Source organism: Panthera onca, chromosome A3 (assembly GCF_046562875.1).
Source record: "Panthera onca isolate mPanOnc1 chromosome A3, mPanOnc1 haplotype 2, whole genome shotgun sequence".
Taxonomy (NCBI): Eukaryota; Metazoa; Chordata; class Mammalia; order Carnivora; family Felidae; genus Panthera; species Panthera onca.
In genome coordinates this window covers 7,383,375-7,403,514 of record NC_138341.1, presented here as the reverse complement: position 1 = coordinate 7,403,514, position 20,140 = coordinate 7,383,375, and the positions used below count along the sequence as shown (strand labels likewise).

At 54.0% G+C, this 20,140-nt stretch overlaps 1 protein-coding gene across 1 annotated transcript; it reads right to left on the bottom strand.

Moving 5' to 3' along the window:
• Positions 1-1,807: 1,807 nt before the first annotated feature.
• Positions 1,808-8,833, bottom strand: KLF11 (KLF transcription factor 11). Its single transcript, XM_060648361.3, has 4 exons — positions 8,612-8,833; positions 6,399-6,668; positions 3,899-4,862; positions 1,808-2,159 (listed from the first exon to the last, which is right to left on the bottom strand). Exons 1-4 carry the CDS (start codon positions 8,651-8,653, stop codon positions 1,879-1,881), a joined length of 1,557 nt encoding a protein of 518 aa, XP_060504344.1. The 5' UTR covers positions 8,654-8,833; the 3' UTR covers positions 1,808-1,878.
• Positions 8,834-20,140: the final 11,307 nt, after the last annotated feature.

The window sequence follows — 20,140 nt, the reverse complement described above, 5'->3', positions numbered from 1 at the left end:
TTATCAACAGTAGGACTTCCATTACTTTGCATAATTAAGAAAAATATGCAAATTGAATGCCATTTATGACATAGAGTCAGAAATATTTATGCTGATTTAAGATGTAAGTAGAAAGAGAAAAGACGGGGGGGGGGGCGGTGAGGAAACACGAGCTACAATATTTAATTATGGTTCTCTTGCACCTGTCTTACGTCCCATGACCTGTAGGAATACTCAACAACGAAGTGTACAAAAATGTGAAGGCCATCTGCACGTAACAGCCAGCACTCAGACATGTACGTCAATTAGCGGTTGATACCAAAGGGCAATTTACAGGGTGTCCAGGTGATGGTTATCATACTAAAAGGACCTGAACATAAAACCTAATTGTATTTATTTAATATTTCACCTTACCATCATTTTGATAAAAGTAAACGCCAATATAACAAAGACGCAAAGGCAAGACCTAAGTACATGCGGCACAATAAAACCCGTTCCCGGGCTCACAAGGCGGTGCCACGTTCACACGTTCCTTGCACGCACCGTGTTGCCTGGATTCCGAACGCCGTCCAGCAAGGGCCATCTCCGTGGCTCCCCGGACACCAGGGCCACAGTGTCTGTGTCATTAGGGCTTGAGATCACACGGATTCAAAGTGCTGCCGCGGGTCTCATCTTCTAGGCGGATTGCAAGATACCCCGTTCCAAGTAATTTCGTCTGATCAATTTCCTTCAAATCAAATGAACGAAAGAGAAGCTGGGTAGCACCAGTGCCATAGAGCGTAACTCGCATTTCCTAGAGTTCTTAAAGGAATCGGAATATTGGAGCTGGGCTGTTTGCATGTACACTTTAGCTCAGATCAACTGTACCCTGGTGGAAAGTTCCTCCAACCGGTAAGGACATTTTCTTCTTCTCTAAGGAGTCACTCTACCCACAAAACACTACGTGTAAGGCCACAGCAAAAGAAGTCGACTGACGACGCGGCTGGGTTTGAGTGCTTACGTTACCTTTTTTTGGCGTTTGAGGTACAAACAGGCAACTAAGTAGTTTGCTCTCGGTAAAGCGAGGGCCCCCAAAGACGCAGACGCTCAGATCCGACAGCAGCTCACCGCTCACCGGGTACCTACCAGGTATTTTAAATTATTCTCTGGGGCACATCCTTCACAAGTCACACTACGGACATAGATAAATGACTCGTTCTACTTAATCAAAATTTCAATTCCTTGGGCCACAGCCTTAAAGGAATGGTTGCCTGGAATTTCCCTCGAAAATGCTATGAAAAAGTTAAACGCAAATCCCTTCCCCGCCCATTTAAGAAGCCCCTATTCAACCAGTTCTGATTCGTAACAATTCTTAAATCTAAAGGGCCTGATTATAGACTTGTAATTTTTTCTTTTTGTGGCCGAATAATGTGCCAAATTGACTAAAAGTAGAGTTATTGTGAAAAACATCGTTGAATGCTGAAAAGACGACTGTAAGATCACCTATCTAGAAAGTGGTGATCTGAACACCAACAATATAAATATTTTAATAAAAAACAGTATAAAAATTAGTACCCTGTCTCATTTCTATAAAACACGAATAGAAAGGCTGTAAAAATCCAGATTTTGTAAACTTTATTGCCAAAATGTCTATTTGAACGCTGGTGATTCCGATGATCAAATTTTCTTCCATTTCCTCAAAAAAACAAAACAAACAAAACAAAACTTCTGAAACTACGAAAGATATCGAACAGGGTCCCAACCGAAAAAGGAAAAGTTAACATACTTTCATCAGAACCAGCTCCCCACTTTCTCCTAGCCCCCCCAAGAAAAAAAAATTTTTTTTGGGGGGGGGGGGGACAGTTCCATTCCTGAAAAATGCTTTTTAAAATTTGCACTGGCAATTCCCTGGCTGACCTCTCAGGCAGAGGCTGGCAGGCCCACTAGCGGGCTCCCGCATTTCTCTGCCGAGGCGATTCCGTTCAGCTTGCCAACCTCTGCCTGCCAGCCAGGGGTCTTCCTGGCGGTCATGTGGCGCCGGGCGTGCTTCGTCAGGTGGTCACTGCGCATGAAACGCCGATCACACACGGGGCACACAAACTTCTTCTCCCCGGTGTGAGTTCTGCGGTGGCGAGAAAGTTCATCAGAACGGGCAAATTTTTTATCACAGCCATCCCAGCTACAGTTAAAAGGCTTCTCTCCTAAGAGGCAGGAAAACACACATTAAAGAAGACGTAAATGCTCAGCGGCTTTACCGGACAGGTTAATTCACGTCACTTTTAAATTATGTTCATCAAAATCTAAGAAAGTAGTATCCCCTTATTCTGGTACTGAGTTATTCAAATGTCAAGAATTCTTCCAAAATGCATTTCTTTTTGCCACACCCAAAATACAGAATATGTATGTCAAGGCCCGAAAATGTCAAACTAATGTCACATTTCGCAAGAAATTTTTTCAAAGTGTATTTATTTTGAGAGACAGAGAGAGAGAGAGTGAGAGAGAGAGAGGGGCAGAGAGAGAATCCCAAACAGGCTCTGCACTGTCAGCAGCGTGAGCCCGATGTGGGGCTTGAACCCATAAACCACCATATCATAACCTGAGCTTGAAATCAATGCTCCAGCAACTGAGCCACCCAGGTGCCCCAAAATACACCCAGGTGTTTTTTAAATAAAAACAAATCTTTCGTTGGTATAGCCTAGGGTAGGGGGAAGATTCTTGAAAGAACAATTCCTTCCCTGAAAAGCAGAGCCCCTTAGAGGCACCCATCCACTCCAATACAGCCAGGACTCTCATGCCTCAATTCTAAACCCTGCTTCATTCTGCCGGTCGGAGCTGCCGATATTCAAGCTCTGATGTGCTAACCTAAACCCGCCTACCTGAAATGCATTGTGGAAAACAATACAATGATCACTCCTTCCAGTTCAGCCTTTCCTACGCTGTGTTCCACAACTCGCTATCGTCCTACAAGCCATCAGCAGACATTTCGGTGGAAGGGAGTTCCAAGATCAGGGGTTTATACTACAGACCCTGCGTGACCGGCTACTGCACTTACATCTGTGTAAGGCTGCGACCCTCCGAAAGGGGAGCTTAGCAAGCAGACTGTTTAACCACAGGAGCCTCACAGACAGAACAGAACACCAACTCAAGGAACAAGAGTGCCACAGAACATTAGAGATATTCTGACCTAATCTACCAAAGCTGAAACTCTACCAGGCAGCTCTCAGACCTCAGTCAAACACGAAGGCCACCAGCCCCATGTAGCTATGTAAGTATAAACTTAATGAAAAAGTTACTTCCTTGGTCCCACTGTCCGCATTTCAAGCACGTGCGGCTAGTGGCTACCTTAACTGGGCAGAGAACACTTCCCTCGTTGCCCAAAATTCTACTGGACCGAGCCGATGAGATAAAGATGTCACCAAGTCATCAGAGTCTCGGAGTTCTTCCGAATAAAAAACTGTATGTTCCCCCAAATGAGAAAACTCCATGCCCTTAAAGTTCACATATTTTTGAATTCAAACTTTTCCATACTTTAGAGACACCTTTCCCCAGAGGGAACCAAAATATTCCGTAAACTGATGTTTACGGAATGTGAAATCCATGTTTTCTAAAATGCTGAAAGAAAGACTGAGGAGTTTCCGGCAACGTGAAGAGAAAGGGACAGTACGAGCACCACCTGAGAAACCTATCAAAGAACCACGATCCCAGAACCACACGTTCTATGTGCGGGGATGAGCGGACGGCACGTTCCAGAAAAACCAACGATGGTTATGCTCGTGTGAACCCCAATCCCTACAAGACCACGAGGGTTTTTCAGGACCAAAGGAAACAGGCCAGATTTCCTCTCCTCCCGGTGGTTTTCACGTGTCCCTCCCACCGGAGGCAGGCTCAGGCGCGTCTCCTGAACACAGGACCCGGCGTCCTCACGCCTGTCAGGACTCACCTGTGTGAGTGCGGAGATGGGCCTTGAGGTGGGAACTTTTGAAGTAGGTTTTCCGGCAGCCTGGGACGTTGCAAACATAATTTCTCCTTCGGGAAAAGTCTACCTGAGGGGCACAGTTCTGACCGGAGGCGATGAACACTGGAGCAGGGGCCAGGGGCAGGAACCTCGTCCCGCCCACGGCCATCCCGCCGGGTGAGGCGGCGGCAGGCGGGGGCAGGGGCCCCTGGGGCAGAACGAGCATCACGGCTCCCTGAGGCACAGGCGGCCCCACGAACACAGGCTGGGGCACCGGAGCAGCGTGGGGTAGGATGGGTTTCACGGTCCCCACAGACACCTGGGGAGGAGGCTTCAGAAAAGCCGGTAACGTGCCACTCTGCCCGGTCACGGGGATCATTTGGCAAAAGACAGGGGAACTGGGGACAGGGACGGAGATCACAGGGGTGGCTTTCTTCGGCAAGTCACTCTCAGAATTCTTTGGTGAGCAGGTTTGAACTGCGACAGGCCACACTGCCTGCCGGCCTCTGTCCGTGGGGATCAGGCCACCAGACTCGCGCAAGCAAGGCTGACAGGACAACGAGTCAGTGTTCAGTAGACTGTCCGTGAGTCGTGTGCCCGGCAAAGCTTCGATGTGTCCCAGAAACCGTGCTTCTCCTTCTCTGTTGACGGGAAGCTGGCGTTCTTGAACCTGGGCAGTAGGAATGTGGCCACGAGCAGGACTCCCCCCGGTGTGGCGGATGACACTCGTCACCACAGGCCTGCAGGAGGGGCCGGGGTCTGGCTCCAGTGGCTCCGGCTTCAAGCCAGGAAGGCCCCTCTCCGCCTTCCCGCTCGGCACTTGGGCCGCCTCAGCAGAGGCTGGGGGGACGGTCGTGACCATGCACGCTTTGGAATCAGTTACTTGGGAAGCAACAAGTGTCCCTGTCGATGGCTCCACACGATCAGGGCTCTGAGGAGGAGTCATGCACTTAAAAAAAAAGTACTGTGTGAAAAGGTTGTTTTGGTTACATTTTAAAGGGGACTCACTTTGATCACGTTGTCCCCAATGCCTTCAAAGAGTATCTAGAAAAAATTCATCCAAGCCCGCTCGCAACGGCACCCAGCACGTTTCAAGGCAACGTGAGATACCTTACTTCCTAGGCTTCTTCCCCCTTATCGGACCTCTCCCAAACCAATCAATTTGCTTAGTTTTTTTTTTTTTTTTTCTTTTTTCAATTTGCTTAGTTTTAAGAATGTCAGTGTCCTGGGGCACGTGGGAGGCTCACTCGGTTAAGCGTCCGACTTCAGCTCAGGTCATGATCTCACAGTCCGTGAGTTCGAGCCCCCCTCCCCCCCCCCCCCCCCATTAGACTCTGTGCTGACAGCTCGGAGCCTGGAGCCTGCTTTGGATTCTGGGTCTCCCTCTCTCTCTGCCCTTCCCCTGCTCATGCTCTGTCTCTGTCTCAGAAGTAAATAAAAACATTAAAAAAAAAAATTTAAAAAAAAAAAAAAAAAAAAAAAAAAGAACATCAGTGCCCTCCTGGGCTTGCATGGCCACTGAAACGAGCAATTTGAAGTATTAGGACTACAAAGGAGAAAACTAATTTATATTCAAAATAAGAGCTTTTCCCAAGAATTTTTGATTCTCAATTTTTTTCAAAAAAACCCCCCGGCGTTAGCCATTTCACACACACTTATCCAGAGCCTACTGGATGCGAGGTAAAGATCTGCTGGAACGATCCCCCAAAGGCCAGGCTCCCACCAGCGGCGCTGCCTGAACCGAGCCTCCCTCGTAGCACCGGACACCTCCCACCTACGGAGCCCGGTGCCAAGTAACTGTGCGAGGGGGTTCTGGCCCACTGTTCGTCTAATTCTCCCCACTGTCCACAAGTCCCTTCTCCTCCCTCCTCCCCAGTCCGCCCTCCACACTCTCCTTCCAGTGCAAGCTTCCAGCCCAGCACCACGAGATTCTGATTTTCGCTTCTGTTACCAACGGACCGTCCTCAACTTCTCCAAGCCGAGAAGCGGTCTCTCCCAGCGATCCTGTAGCGCCAGCAAGGCGAGAAAACAAACACGAAAACCTTGCTTGACTGCACTCAACTGGCACACGTGAGAAGCGGGTTGCTCTGGGGAGGCAGAGGCCAGCACTCCAACCCAGCTAACGAAGGCCAAAGCACAGGCTGTCTCTGGCCGCCACCCGTCTTTCCTGATCCCGGACGGGGGCATCGGGGCGGGGGGCGGGGAACTAAGCCCCCACTCTGCGATTCCCCAGGGAAACGAGTGCGTTTTACCTCCTCGCATCGATCTGCAGATTTCATCTTATGAACGCTGTGCCCTGTGGCTGCGCGCTATGATCTATCAGCGGAAAGAGCGCATTTTGAAGGGAGAAGTTTGCACCCTGAGGGTCCACAGAGGTTATGCACTCGACTAGCAGCACGCCAGTGACTCTACCCGCAAGGTCTTCAACACATTTATTTAACGTAATCCAGCCACTACATAAAATGCTCTTCTCCCCGCTTCTTACCAGAGTCGATAAAGAATCGAAGTCCTTTGGTAGCTCAGGCGCGGCTGCGTCAACATGCACAGCGGTAGTGACATCCCCAGAGTCCGAGACAGGCGTGAGGGGTCTTATCTTTAACAGGTCACCTTTCTGGGATCTTTGACCCCAGGCGCTCATGCAGACAAGAGCCTCTACGGCTTCGATGTCATTCTGCTCCAAGACGCTGCACGTAGACCTTTCGCTGTCGTGCCGCTTCCTCTCCAGGATCGACTCACAGATGTCCACGAGGTCCACCTGAAGGCGACACAACACAACGGCTTCTCAGTCCGGGGCAAGCGGAGGGCGCGACCCCGAGGGGCGCATGGATACGCACCCCAAGCACGTGCACTGCACACGTAACACACACACGTGACTCCACACACAAACCCCCTGTGCTAGAAAAATACGCCAACGGAACATTCACGTCAATTTCACTTTTTTTTTTTTTTTTTTTTTAAGCCAACGTTCTGAAGAGTGAGGACGACTGGACTCGGCTGGCAAGCCAGTGTCCACGGAAAACCCTGATTGTTAAAAAAAAAGCTAAGTTAATGTTTTCCTCCAGTAAATGACCAGTAAGCCTTTAATGCCACAGGTGTTAAGCCCCGGGAGAGACACGGACTCGGACTCTGAGTCTTCGGCTGGCGAGAGGAAACACGGCTCTTCAGAGCTGGCACCGCCACCCGAAGAGCATCCCTACGGATGCGTTTCTGGAACTCTCTGAAGCACTGAGCACAGCCTTCTAAACTCGGGGCATCACCACATGCAGAACTTCCTGGCGGCTGAACTCCACGCGTGCCAGGAAGGTGGAGCCCATGCTGGTTTAGCCCTGTTCCCCACGCTCAGAACACTCAGTCACTCCTTAACGCCACAAGGCTAGGCGGCAGACAGGAAGAAGAATTTTAAAAAGCTACTGCAACCCAGGAGAGGGACATCTTTCCTGCGTGTCACACCGGTCTTTCCAAGCAGGAAGTGGGGACAGAAGCAACTGGAATCCACTGATCCCTTCCCAAAGACCCTTTAAATCTGCAAAGATACACGTTTCCACTCAGCTCGCCTCAGCATCAAATCCTTCTGTCCCGCGGGTCCCCCCAGAGCAGGCCAGGAGCGTGACCGCCGCTGGCCGGGCTTCTGACCTCGGCCTGGTCCCCGGAATCATGAGGTCACAGACAGGAGGCTGCGGATGGCAGGTATGCAGCGCACTCAGACCTCTCTCTCTCAAGCCCTCAGGGTCCTCGAGTCTCGACGACCAAGGTCTTAGCCGCCTTCAAGCCGGGACACGAGGTGGCCAAGGCTGAGGAAATAAGCACCCTACTTCACCTCCCCCGCCCCGCCTTCTTTTCAGCTTTGCCCCGCCCTCTTCCCCTCACCCATCGAATGTGGTCTTCACGCCAGCTCTGCCCCGCCCACCGCATCTGGTCTTCAGGACAGTTTTACCCCGCCCCTGCCCCGCCTCCCCGTCCACTTTGCCCCGCCCTCCACCCCCACCTACCGCAAGCGGTCTTCCAACGAGCTTGCTCCGCCCCCTAACGTACCGCCCTCCCGTCAGCTTTGCCCCTCCCTGTACCCCCACCCACCACCTGTGGTCTTCAGGCCGGCCTTGCCCCGCCCCCTATGTACTGCCTTCTTTGCAGTCTTGCCCCGCCCCTCACGTACCACCTTCCTTCCAACTCTGCCCCTCCCCTGCCCCGCCTTCCCGCCAGCTTTGCCCCGCCCCCTACGTCGCCCACCGCCTGCCGGCTTCCCGCCAGACTTTGCCTCACCCCCAATCCCGCCCGCCCCACCCCCCGCGTGCCACCTTCCCGCCAGCTTTTACCCCGCCCCCCTCTCCCTTTCCATCATCCGGACCCCCGCCGTCCGCGTGTCGCGTTCCCGCCCGCCGCGCCCCGCCCAACGGCCGCCTCCTCACACGGCCTGGTGACGTCATGGCTGGAAATAGCCCCGCGCTGGGAGCCGGCAAAGCGGGGGCCGCTGCGGATACTCCAGACAAAGATACGCGTAGGGCGGCGCGGGGCACATGCCCCCGCGCCACCCGGCGCGTCCCTGCACGGCTGCTGCCCCTCCCAGCACCTGAGCCCGCTCTGGCCCCTGACCGCACGGCTCCGCCAAGGCCCCGTGCGTCCCCGCCCTCCTCCACGCCCCGGCCCCGCACAGGCGGCACGTCCCCGCCTCGCCCCGCGCTCAGATGGGCGCTCACTCACCGCATGCGCGTCGCCCGGGCCCACGGAGCCCGGAGTGTGCATGGTGCCGGCGGCCCGGAGGCAACAAAGCGGCCGCGGGCGGGAGCTCAGCGCACGGCAGCAGCCGCACGTGCGCCGCGGGCGGCGGCGGCGACCCTGAGCTCCTGCGGCCGGCGCGAGCCTCCGCCCGCCCGCGCCGCTCTGCCCCGGCGCGGCCCTCGCGGTGCGGGAGGGGCGGGGCGGCCGCGGAGGGAGCGGCCGTGGGGGCGTGGCGCGAAGGCAAACCAAAATACACCGCGCCCCCACCGGGGCGGGGCCGGGCGCCCACCAGCCAGTCCGCGCCGGGCCCTTGCGCCGCCGGCCAATGGGCGCCGCGGGGAGCCGCGTGATCGGAGCCTGGTCGAGGCGTGATCTGGCAGGGCGGGATGCGGCACGTGTTTTGGTCCGAGCGAGGGGCGGGGCCTGAGGACCTGGAAAGTAGGGGAAAGGTCCCGGCGGCCGCGGCGGCCGCGGCGGGACTGAGGGGCGGTGCCCACGGTGCTGGGGAAGTACCCTGGCAGGGCTGGCTGGGGAGTGCCACGCCGTTTAAAGGGGTACCGCCCGCAGCCTGCCCAAGTGCAGGACCCGTGGAGTGGATTCGACTCGTAGAGGGAACCCACTGGGTTTTGCTTGCTTGTTTTTATTTTGATTGATCTATCGTCGGCTCCTAGGAGTGCATCCCTGACCAGGAAGAGTTCTGAAAGCAGGCTGGCTCCCGGTGACCCTCCTGCATCCATGGCTCCTTGCAGGCACCCAGATCCCAAGCCTCTAGGCCTGAGCCTGCCTTTGACGCCCCTTCCCAGGCAGCTCTGGGCCGCAGTTTCCACTTTTTTAAGTGGGAGCGGGAGAAACCCACCCATTCTTCCCAGACCCGGTGTAAGCGTCACCCCCTCTAGGAAGTCCTCGGGCCTGAGTGAGATACCCATTGACATCTTTCTTTTTCCCTGTATTTGGGTTGACCGTGACTCTGGGTATGGTTTATCCACTTCTGCAGCTCTAAGTTCTTGAAGATCAGGGACCAATCTGTGTGTATGTGTACCCCTGCAGCCTGCAGCTCAGCGCGGGACAGCCTTTCATCCATTGGCGCTGCCCATACTTGCTGAGCTCTGATGTGGGTGGATACAGCTAAGGTGCAGAGGCCACAGCGAAGAGTCCTCGGCCCTAAAAGCCAAGGGCAGGGGAAAGTAGAGGATCCCTGCACTGTGGGTGCTGTGCTCTGAGCAACAGAAGCCCTGGGTCCAAGGGACAGGCCACAGGAGCGGGCAGGACCTCCTCCTTATACTGGTGAGGCCAAGGGATCTGACCACTGCTTGTTCCTCACAGGCCTGGTTGGGTAGAGGCAGGGTAAGCTGGCCGCCTTCTCTCCATTTCTTCCTCAGGTCCTCCGTGGCACGGTTCACGACCCGTCCCTGTTCTGTCTCTTTAGTTACTTAATTGCCTCCCCACCAGAAGGAACCCTCCCTAGGTTAGGGAGCTTGTCCGGTGACTGGCACACAGTAGCGATTGGTTGAATGAGCCACTGAAGACAAACACCCCCCTGCTCCACCCCCGCGACTCAGCCATCCTGCCGACACCTCTAATTCCGCGTCCTGGAGACTGAACTCACATTCTCCCCACATCCGGATTGCTCACCTCTGGGAAGGGCATCACCAGATACCCCGCTACTTCTACCCAGACACCAGAGTCACTTTGGCCCCTTCCCTTCCCTGCACTTGCTTCCTTTTTCCCAGCTACTTCGTGCCTGCCCTTCTTCCCAAGTATCTCTCAAATTACTGGCTTGTCTTCATCACCCACTCCTGCCCCAGCCCAGGCCACCCCCCTTTCTCACCTGAATTCTTGCCGCCTCCTCCCAGCATGTCTCGCTGCCGCCAGCCTCATGGCTTTCCGTCTGCTCTTCATCGCACTGCTAGGATGATCTTCTGGAAGCAGAGCTGGTACCACGGTAGGATGCAAACTCTCAACTGGCATCCGAGTAGCTACTGGACTGAGCCTCGCTCGCTCGTTAGGCAAGTATCTCTGATAACCGGCCCAGGCCATCGTCCCTCACCTCTACCCAGATACCGCTTCTGCACGAAGCCTTTCTACACACACACACACACACACACACACGCCACGTGGTGGTTGCTCCCAAAGCCCGGATGCTGGTCCTGCCTGTAGCCCGAGGGGCGTTGACACGTTTCTCAACTAAAGACACTTACAGTCATTCGCTCGGGGACATTTCTGAGACCCCGGTCGGTACCAGGCCCCACAGACCCTCAGACAGGGGTGGACAGCCCAGACGTGGACACAGAGGACTCCTATGCGAAGGGGCCTTCTGGACACGACGTATCTGCAAACATGCTGTTTACGCAGAGGGTGGTGCTCCGTGCACCTTCTGAATCTTGCTGGCTCGTTTCGCGACCTGTCTTCCAGGGTGTGACCGATCAGCTCACGGAGACCAGTCTCATGCCTCGTAAGGGTTAAAGAATATAACCCTACAGGCAAGTGACATAATTTATTTAAGCACCCCTGGCTAAATCACCAGGGTGCTTAGGTTATTTGAAGTTTGCCAGGGCCTGATGGCCAAGCATGGTTTGCCCACGTGCAAGGGGACTTACCGGATCGCTTCCTCCAACCGGAATTGTTGGGTCACCCTACACGTCTTGTTCTGTTCTGTCCTTTTTCCTTTGGGTAGATGTTATGGAAGTACAGTACAGATGCAGGAAAACGTGAAAAGCGCAGGGTTTTCTGAATTTTCACAAAGCACACGCTTGTGTCACTGGCACCCGGGGCAAGAAACAGAGCCACCCGGGTGCCCCCCATCATGGTTCCTCACACCATAGGATATTGTACTGAAGCTTGTACAGAGAAAATCCCAGAGCGTGTTCTTTTTTGGGTCTGGCATGTAGTTGCGTGCAGTTGGAATTCATTTATTCTTGTGGCTGTAGAACAGACCATGATGCCTGGGCCCATTCTTCTGTTGATGGACATCCGGATTGTTTCCATTCTGCCATGAATAACGCTGCGATAAAAATTTTGATACCTGAGCGTGTTTATTTCAAACTTAGAAAGATTGTCAAATGTTCCTCCAAACATGAACTTGTGCCTATTTATCCCCCCAACAATGGGCTGCAGAGCCAGTCCCCTGTTTCTTCACAAATGCTGAGCCTCCGCAAATTTTCTGACCTTTACCAAGCTAAGTGGAAAAGATGAGAACTCATCATATTATATTGTATTTCTTTGGTGGAGTTGCCTTTGGAGTTTTACGTGTATTTAAAAGCCATCTTGGGCGCCTGGGTGGCTCAGTCGGTTAAGTGTCTGACTTCGGCTCAGGTCATGATCTCACAGTTCATGAGTTCGAGCCCTCTGTCGGGCTCTGTGCTGACAGCTCGGAGCCTGGAGCCTGCTTCAGATTCTGTGTCTCCCTCTCTCTCTACCCTTCCTCTGCTCATGCTTTCTCTCTCTCTCTCTCAAAAATAAATAAATATTAAAAACATTTTTTTTTACTTAAAAAAAAGCCATCTTGATTTTTCTATGAACTTTGCAAGGAACTTTGTTTTACTTTATTTACTTAAAAAATTTTTTTTTAATGTTTATTTATTTTTTGAGAAAGAGAGACAGAGCGCAAGCAGGGGAGGGGCAGAGGGAGAGGGAGACACAGAATCCGAAGCAGGCTCCAGGCTCCGAGCTGTCAGCATGGAGCCCGACACGGCTCAAACTCATGAGATCATGACCTGAACTGATCATGACTGAGCCACCCAGGTGCCCCAGAAGGATTTTTAAATGGCAGTAGAGAAACTTGAGCATATTTAAATGCTGGAGACCATGGGCCAGTGGAGAAAAATTGATGAGAGAGACAGGAAGAGAGAGGTTGACGGTACAAGGGGGTGGGGAAGTATGTGTTGAGGAGGACGAGGGGTCCTTGTCACCATGGGGATGCTGGTCCGGCGCAGGAAGAAGGACTTGCCTCATGGGAGAACAGGGGAAGGGAGAGAAAATGGCTGGAGATCCAGGAAGATTCTGGAATGGAGAGGAGAGAAGGCCAGGGTGTTCACGTATGATCCACCTTCTTGGTGATTTGGGAGTCATCTACCGGGGAGGGGGCCCTGACATTTGGAACAGACACGGCCAGGGATAGTGACAGCGATTGCCCTCCACACTGAGGTCCCAGTCGCACTGTTGGAGTGAATTCAACTGTTGTCCTAGCTCCTGGTATGATGGTGCTGGGTCACCTAGAATGGGCCTCTTTCTCACCTGTGAGCCTCAGCTTCCTGACTTGCAAAATGGCGGTAGATTAGCTTCGTGATCCTAATCCGTCCCGGACTATGATCAAGTTGGTCTTTGTGGTTTTGTTGCATTGTTTTTTTCATGTAGTTAAGTACCACCTAAGGACTGTCGTTTATTCAGAGACGATATTCTCTTCATGTTTTCTTGTTAGAATGTCCTGTGTTGTAGGCAGAGGCAGGGATCGCAGACGGGACAGGACGCCCTAACCTGTGAAAACAAAACACTGGCCCTCCCAGGTTTGTTCGGAAAGTCTGTGGTCAGTGAAATGCCCAAATCCAAGGATCTCTGGACTAGATGTTTTCTGAGGCCCATTCCATCTCTGATGACTGTGATTATCCAAGGGCTGCCTGGACTGGCCTCCAAGCTCAGCTAGAGGAGCTGACTTCAAAGCCTTGGAGGAAACAGATGGGTGGAGTTGACATTCCTCGCACTCTGGCCTGGGTGCCCCCCCTCCCCCCCCAGAGCCCTGGACCCACAGCAGGCTGACTCACTCCTCCTCCTGACCCTCAGTACCCCTCCCCCGGGTCCCCGACTGGCAGTCCCAGGCGTTGCCAGCTCTTGAGTGTTTTGGCCTTGGCCGGAGCCCAGCTGTGGAACCAAGAGCTGCAAAGCAAAGCAGGCTGCGGGGGGATGGGGGACAGGCAGGGGGCAGGCAGAGTGGATGTGAGGGGACAGCTGGCTCCCCATGGGGCCTGGGTCCCATCCTTCCCTCTTTCCCCCTGGCTTGAGCTCACTGGCTGGAAGCCACACAAGGACCAGGACGTGCTGCAAACTGACTAGCTTGTGGACTGTGGTCTGGTTGACTAAATGACCCACTTAATCACTGACTGACTGGTGGAGGGATTAATGAGTCACCAACCCACCAGTCTCCCACCTGTTGGGTGATCGATTCACCAACCGTGGGCATCTGCCATGCCTAACACCCTAGGGCCCCTGTCCCCACCCCTGCTGGGGGCACTGGCATTGGATGGGCTTGTGAGGGTAGCTGAGGCATGCATCATCCAGAGCAATCCATTCATTTTACAGATGGGGAAATTGAGGCCCAGCGGGTCTGCAAGGAGCCACTTTGCTCCGGAGAGAAATGATAGTGATGTCTAATGTGAGATATAGATAGATAGATAGATAGATAGAAAGAAAAAAATAGATATCTATATCTATATCTATCTGTGTGTGTGTGTGTGTGTGTGTGTGTGTGTGTATATATATATATATATATATATATATTTTTTTTTTTTTTTTTTTTTTTTTTTTAAGTAGGCTCCACACCCAGCTTGGAGCCCAATGCAGGGCTTGAATTCATGACCCTGAATCAAGACCTGAGCTGAGATCAAAAGTCAAACGTTTAACGAACTGAGCCGCCCAGGTGCCCCGCTGAGTGGTATAAAGGAGGTTCAGCTCAACAGACATTTATTAGGTATCAAATGTGGGTCAGTGCGGGTCAAGAGTTCTGCAAGGTGCCAGCTCTTCCTCCCTTTTAATCCTCTGGTTCAGCCCCATTTTATGATGAAGAAACTGAGAAGTCGAGAGGCCGAGCCACCTGTCCATTGTCACCGGCTGGGGCTGCCCCAGCCGGGACCCGTCTCCTGGACTCCAGTCCAGAGCTTCTTTTTCCCAACTGTCTCCCAGGAAGCAGGTGCTGAGAGCACATGTGAGTCCCTGCAAGTGGGCCTGGGGTGGCAGCGGCGCCCCCCCCTCCACCAGACACGAGGGGAGGGCCCAGTCTCGTCCCTCCAGGGGCGGGGTGGGGGGGGCGGTGAGTGAGGAAGCTCTGCTCCTGCTCTGCTTCTGCTGACCATGACCCCCGTGACCCTGTGTCTCCGGCTGGAGCGCAGCCTGTGTGTTATGTCCTCACACCGTCCAAGAGGGAGAACCACGTTACATCTATGGGTCAGGCCCCCAGGCTCGGGGAGAAGGGTCACGTGAGCCTCAATCGGCAACTTTTGCCCAAGGAAAGCCTGAGGATGGGCCCCTAGAGGCTTCTCTGGGGGGGAAGGTACGCGGTGGGGGGCCTTGAGAGCCCAGGCAGGGCAGCCTATGATGTTGGGAAGGAGACCCCTGCTCTGTGCCGGGTGCTCTGGGACCACGGAGGAAGAAGACCCACCCCGACCCTTCCGGTCCCGTTTGGCAGGAGAAACCCATCCACAGACAAGGGAATGTACCTCGAGCCATGCTGGATGCGCAGGTGCAGAGGGAGAAGAGGACATCCGACTACTTCCGCCTTCGGGCCTGGCGGGGGGGTGGTCTGGTACGGTGTCCCTTAGAGGATGTCATCGGAACTAGAAGTAAGGGGCCGGTGGGCGGGAGCCATCCAGGGAACGGAAGTGATGTTTTGGCATTCGTGACACATCACCTCCACGCTGCCTACACAGTGGGTGCCCGATAGAGCGGGGGAGCCTCGGGAAAAGACCTGTGAGAGTATCCAGGTCCGTTGTCACGCTGAGCAGCACCAGAATTCCCCGGGGGGGGGAGTGTTAGAACACAGGCTGCTGGGCCCAGTGGGTCTCCGACGGGGTCTGAGACTCCGTGTTTCTAACCAGTTCCCAGGTGTTGTTGATATACCACTGGTCCGGGGACCGTGCGGCGAGAACCGCTGATCTAGGCCAGTCCCCTCATTTCGTGGGAGGAGGAGGAGACCCAGGGAGCAGAAGCAACTTGTCCAAATTGTCCTCTGAGTGTGCTCGGAGAAGCTACTAGAACCCACACCTCCAAACTGTCTCCCAGCTCGGTGCCCCCTGGACGGATGCCCCCGGGCTGCTGTCCCGGGAACAGCCCCAGAAGAAAGGCTTTGGAGGCCAGTGTGGCATTGGACTACCTGCTGGCCTGGGAGGGCAGCCTTCCAAGTATCTCCCTGGCCACCCAGCCCGTCTGCCTGGCCATCTGCCTGCAGCTGGGGACGCCGCCAGCCTGGCTTCTGCAGCGGGCCCAGTGCGGGGCCGGCAACAGCCCAGCCCGGCTGCAGGGCCAGCCGGGCAGTAGCTCAAGGCGTTGGCACAGTGGCCCGTGAAGGAGCGTCTCACAGCGGGGTTTGTAGGGACCCTGCAGGGGCCTGAGCCTGGATCTGTCCTGCTCCTCCTCACTCCTGCCCTGTGGGGAGTGCCGGGCCGAGCCTCTGTCAGGCTGCCCTGCTCCTGTAGCCCCCCGCTGGCCAGCCCCCTGACTCAGCAGAGGAACGCATTGCAGCCCCTTGAAGGAGATGCCCTATGTGTGCAGGCCAGCTATGGCGCAGGGCCGAGCATAGCGGAACCAGGAGCCTCCGGGCCCGCTGCCAGCTCCTTCCCGGGCACCAAGGGACAGCTGGGTGGAGGCCCCTGCTGGCTGTGATTCCCCCTCTGCCCGGAAGTGCCCACCCCAGGCTGCAGTCAGTGCCCCTCTTCGGTGTCCTCATGTGGCATCTGTTCACCCACATTTATCAGAATTACCGTTTCCCACTCATCTCCACCCTGAACTAGGAGCTCCAGCCGCTCTGAGCACAGGGGAGGTGGCTGTCGGCTGGGCTCACCCCGCACGGGGAAGTTAGGGAACCGCCTCGCCAGGATGAGCTTAGAAAACGCCTCCTGCCCTGATTTGTCCCGAGCCCTTTCCGAAATACCTTCCTTGGGTCACTCCCTGGGCGTCTGCAGCGCGGGGGGGTGGGGGGGAGCAAGGGCTCCACGCTCACTGTTCGGGGTTTGGGAGCGGCTTCATTGCCTTTCCCTCTGCCTCCTGCCAGGTGGAGACTCAGGAGGGCAGGAGGGACATCGCTGGTGCTGTTGGTCCCTGGGCCAGAAGGCGGGAGGTAATGGACAGAGGCAGTTATCAAGACGGACAGCCTGGGGTTTGCTGCATTTGTCGCAAAGCAAGTGTTTCCTGCTGAGGCCTGGTGCTCAGCTCGCCGGTGGGGAGAGATGGGTGTGACACAGTTCTTGCCCTCATGGGGTCCACTTACGACCTTTGTGACCCTGGGCAGGTTGCTTAACCCCTCTGAACTTGTTTCCTCTGCTTATAGGAATGTCATGGGGATTAAATGAGATGATGCTCGTACAAATTCTTGGCAAAGGTGCCTGCCACCTTTGCGTCAACTACTCAATAAATGACGACTAAAAACCTGTCCTGTGATCGGGAGGCTCACAAAGAAAGTAATGATAATGATATGGCCTGATAAGTGCAACGGGAGAGGAGAGTATCGTGGGGCTGTGGCAATACCTGGGGCAGAGCTATTTTATTTTATTTTATTTTATTTTATTTTATTTTATTTTATTTATTTTATTTTATTTATTTATTTTATTTTATTTTTTAAATGTTTACTTATTTTGGAGAGAGCGCAAGTGGGGGAGGGGCAGAGAGAGGGGACAGAGGATCCGAAACGGGCTCTGTGCTGACAGCGGCGAGCCGGATGTGGGGCTCAGACTCACAAACCACAAGATCATGACCCCGAACCAAAGTCGGACGCTCAACCGACCGAGTCACCCAGGTGCCCCGGCCAGAGCTATTTTAGCCACTCATCTCCGAGGTTCTTAAAGAGGAGATAAATGCCTTGTAATTAAGCAAACACGAGAGAGGGGACAGTTGTCTGCTATAGAAGAGTCCCAGTCATATCAGACAGAATGGCCTCCAGGGAGGGAAGCTTCAGCCTTGTCCCCTGGAGTGGGCTGGACTTGGCGACTGGCTTCTAACAAAGTACAGAAAGGGAACATAGTAACTCTGCAGTGGGAAGAGTTTGCAGACATGCCCAAGCAGGGGGTGGGAGGTGGGCACTACCCTCAGTTGTAAGTTGCACTGACGTTATGGACCCCCAAGAGAGGTGAGCAGGCACTTCAGCTCTGTGTTATTCTTCCTCAATTCCATGACCCCGGTCAAATCATGAGCATCGCTGGACAAACCCAAATCAAAGGACACTTTGAAAAATGCCTCATCAGGAGTCTTCAAAGGAGTCCAAGTCATGACTCAAGGAGAGACTGAGGAACCATCCCAGATGGGAGGAGACTAAGGAGACATAGGACTAATTGCACCGTGGTCCCCGGATGGGACCCAGGAATCATGAAAGCGCATTGGTGGGAAAACTGGCAAACTCTGAACAAAGCCTGAGGTTAAGTCTGTAGTATTATCTCATTGTTGATTTCTTAGTTCTGAGGAACAGACCCTGTCACGTAAGATGCTGGCATTAAGGAAGCTGGGTGCAGGGTATCCCAGAACTCTCTGTACCATCTTGGCAACTCTTCAGTAAATCTAAACTTATTACCAAATTAAAAAAAAAATTTTTAACGTTTATTTTTGAGAGAGAGAGAGAGAGACAGAACACGAGCTGGGGAGGGGCAGAGAAAGAGAGGGAGACACAGAATCGGAAGCAGGCTCCAGGCTCTGAGCTGTCAGCACAGAGCCCAATGTGGGGCTCAAACTCACAAACTGCGAGACTGTGACCTGAGCCAAAGTCAGACGCCCAACCGACTGGGCCACCCAGGCCCCCATTTTTTTTTTTTTTTAAATAACATGCCGTCAGAAATGAATTGGAGCAGGTTTCCAGGTAGCACACGTGTGTGTGTATGCATGTACATACGTGGATTAGGGAGCGGTATGTGCATGCCACGTGGGCTGGAGGGGAGGCCGTGAAGACTCGGCGGGAGCCTTGAGCATGCCTGGATCTGAGTGTCAGGGGGTCCTGGGAGACAGGCAGGGCCACTGGGGGCAAAGTCTCTGCTAAGCCACAGTGAGGAGCTTGGGTTTCCAGGAAAGGGGATGTGTTGTGCCAGCCAGAGCTGACACCTCAACTCTCAGGGGAACCGGACGGATGACTGGGCAGGGACGGGTGTCCCTCAGGGTGGGCCACGAAGGCACCTGACCAGCCATTCCAAAATGCAGTGGGGGAGTCGAGTCCCAGAGGAGGGGCCGCAGGGCTGGGCACAGGGCGTGCAGAGGAAGGGGGATTTAGAGCCAGGGGTGGGCGGCTCCGGGCGGGGACGGGCTACTCCTGACTCGCCAAGGTCGCCTGAGGCCTGTGGACTGGTCTGCCATGCCAGGCTGACTCTTGGGGGGGCCCAGGGGCGTCCCGGAGGGTGGTGGGGCGAGATCGCCAAGTGGCCTTGGGATGTCTGCCCTTCTTCAGGGGGATCCACTGTGCTACCTGCACAGAGACAATAGGTGACCAGCTGTGGCAGGTGGCTCCCACGTGTGAATCCAGGCCACCTCTGTTCCCTCGGGCACGTGGACAAGGGCACCCGCAGAGGGAACGCCAGCTAACTGCTCATTAACCCACGGAGCCGATCTCCATCAGCGCGAGGTGGGGCGGGGCCGTAAGGTAATCCAGATAAACGTCACTGGGAAATTTGTAGCATAGAAAGTGTGTAAAGGATCAACTTGCATGTGAACCCTGAGAAAGCTTTGGGACTTATTAACAAAATGCTTTCAATTCATGCCAAGCACTCCGGATTTCTCACTCCTGTTATTAGGAGTGGGAGCGATATCATGTTAACATAAAGTAAACGAACGGTTAATGATGTTGGCCACCATTTATCACAGGAGGTGTGCCGGTCACTGTCGGCACAGGGGTTTTCATGATCTCATTTCATTTTTACACGGACTTTGCATCATAGGCACAGATGACCCTCATCTCCCAGAGGGGGCATTTGAGGACGGGGAGGTTAGGGAACTTGTCTAGATCATACAGCTGATTGGTGGTAGGGGGTGGGGTGCCAGCTCGGCCCTTTGCCCGTTTGCCCCTGACCTTGCCCGTAGTGAGAGCGCTCTGAAGGCCATCATATGCTGCTGTCTGGAAACTCCTTGAGCAACGTTCTTGTGGCTGGTCCAATTGAAGATTTATTTTAATAATTTTACATCATAATTCAAATAAATGTTAATATTATTACTGCAAAAGTAACCGTCCTCATTATAGAAAACAGAGAAATAGAGAACAGTACGTGAAAAGAAAGTAGAGAACTCCTGCGTGGCTCAGTCGGTTAAGCGTCCGCCTCTTGGTTGCCACTCGGGTAGTGATCTCACGGTTCACGAGTTCAAGCCCCGCATAGGGCTCCGCGCTGAGAGCGCAGGGTCCTCTTGGGATCCTCTCTCTCCCTCCCTCTCTGTGCCTCCCTGCCTCTCTCTCTCAAAATAAATAAATAAACTTAAAAAAATTTTTTTAAAAAGAAAGTAACATTTTTCTCTGCTCCTTCCCCCTCTCTGCGTCCCTTCTGCCTCTCCTTCCTCTCTCTCATCCTGTGGACAAACAGTGAAAGTCTCCCCCCTTTTCCCATCCACTCTGCCTCCGAAGGCAGG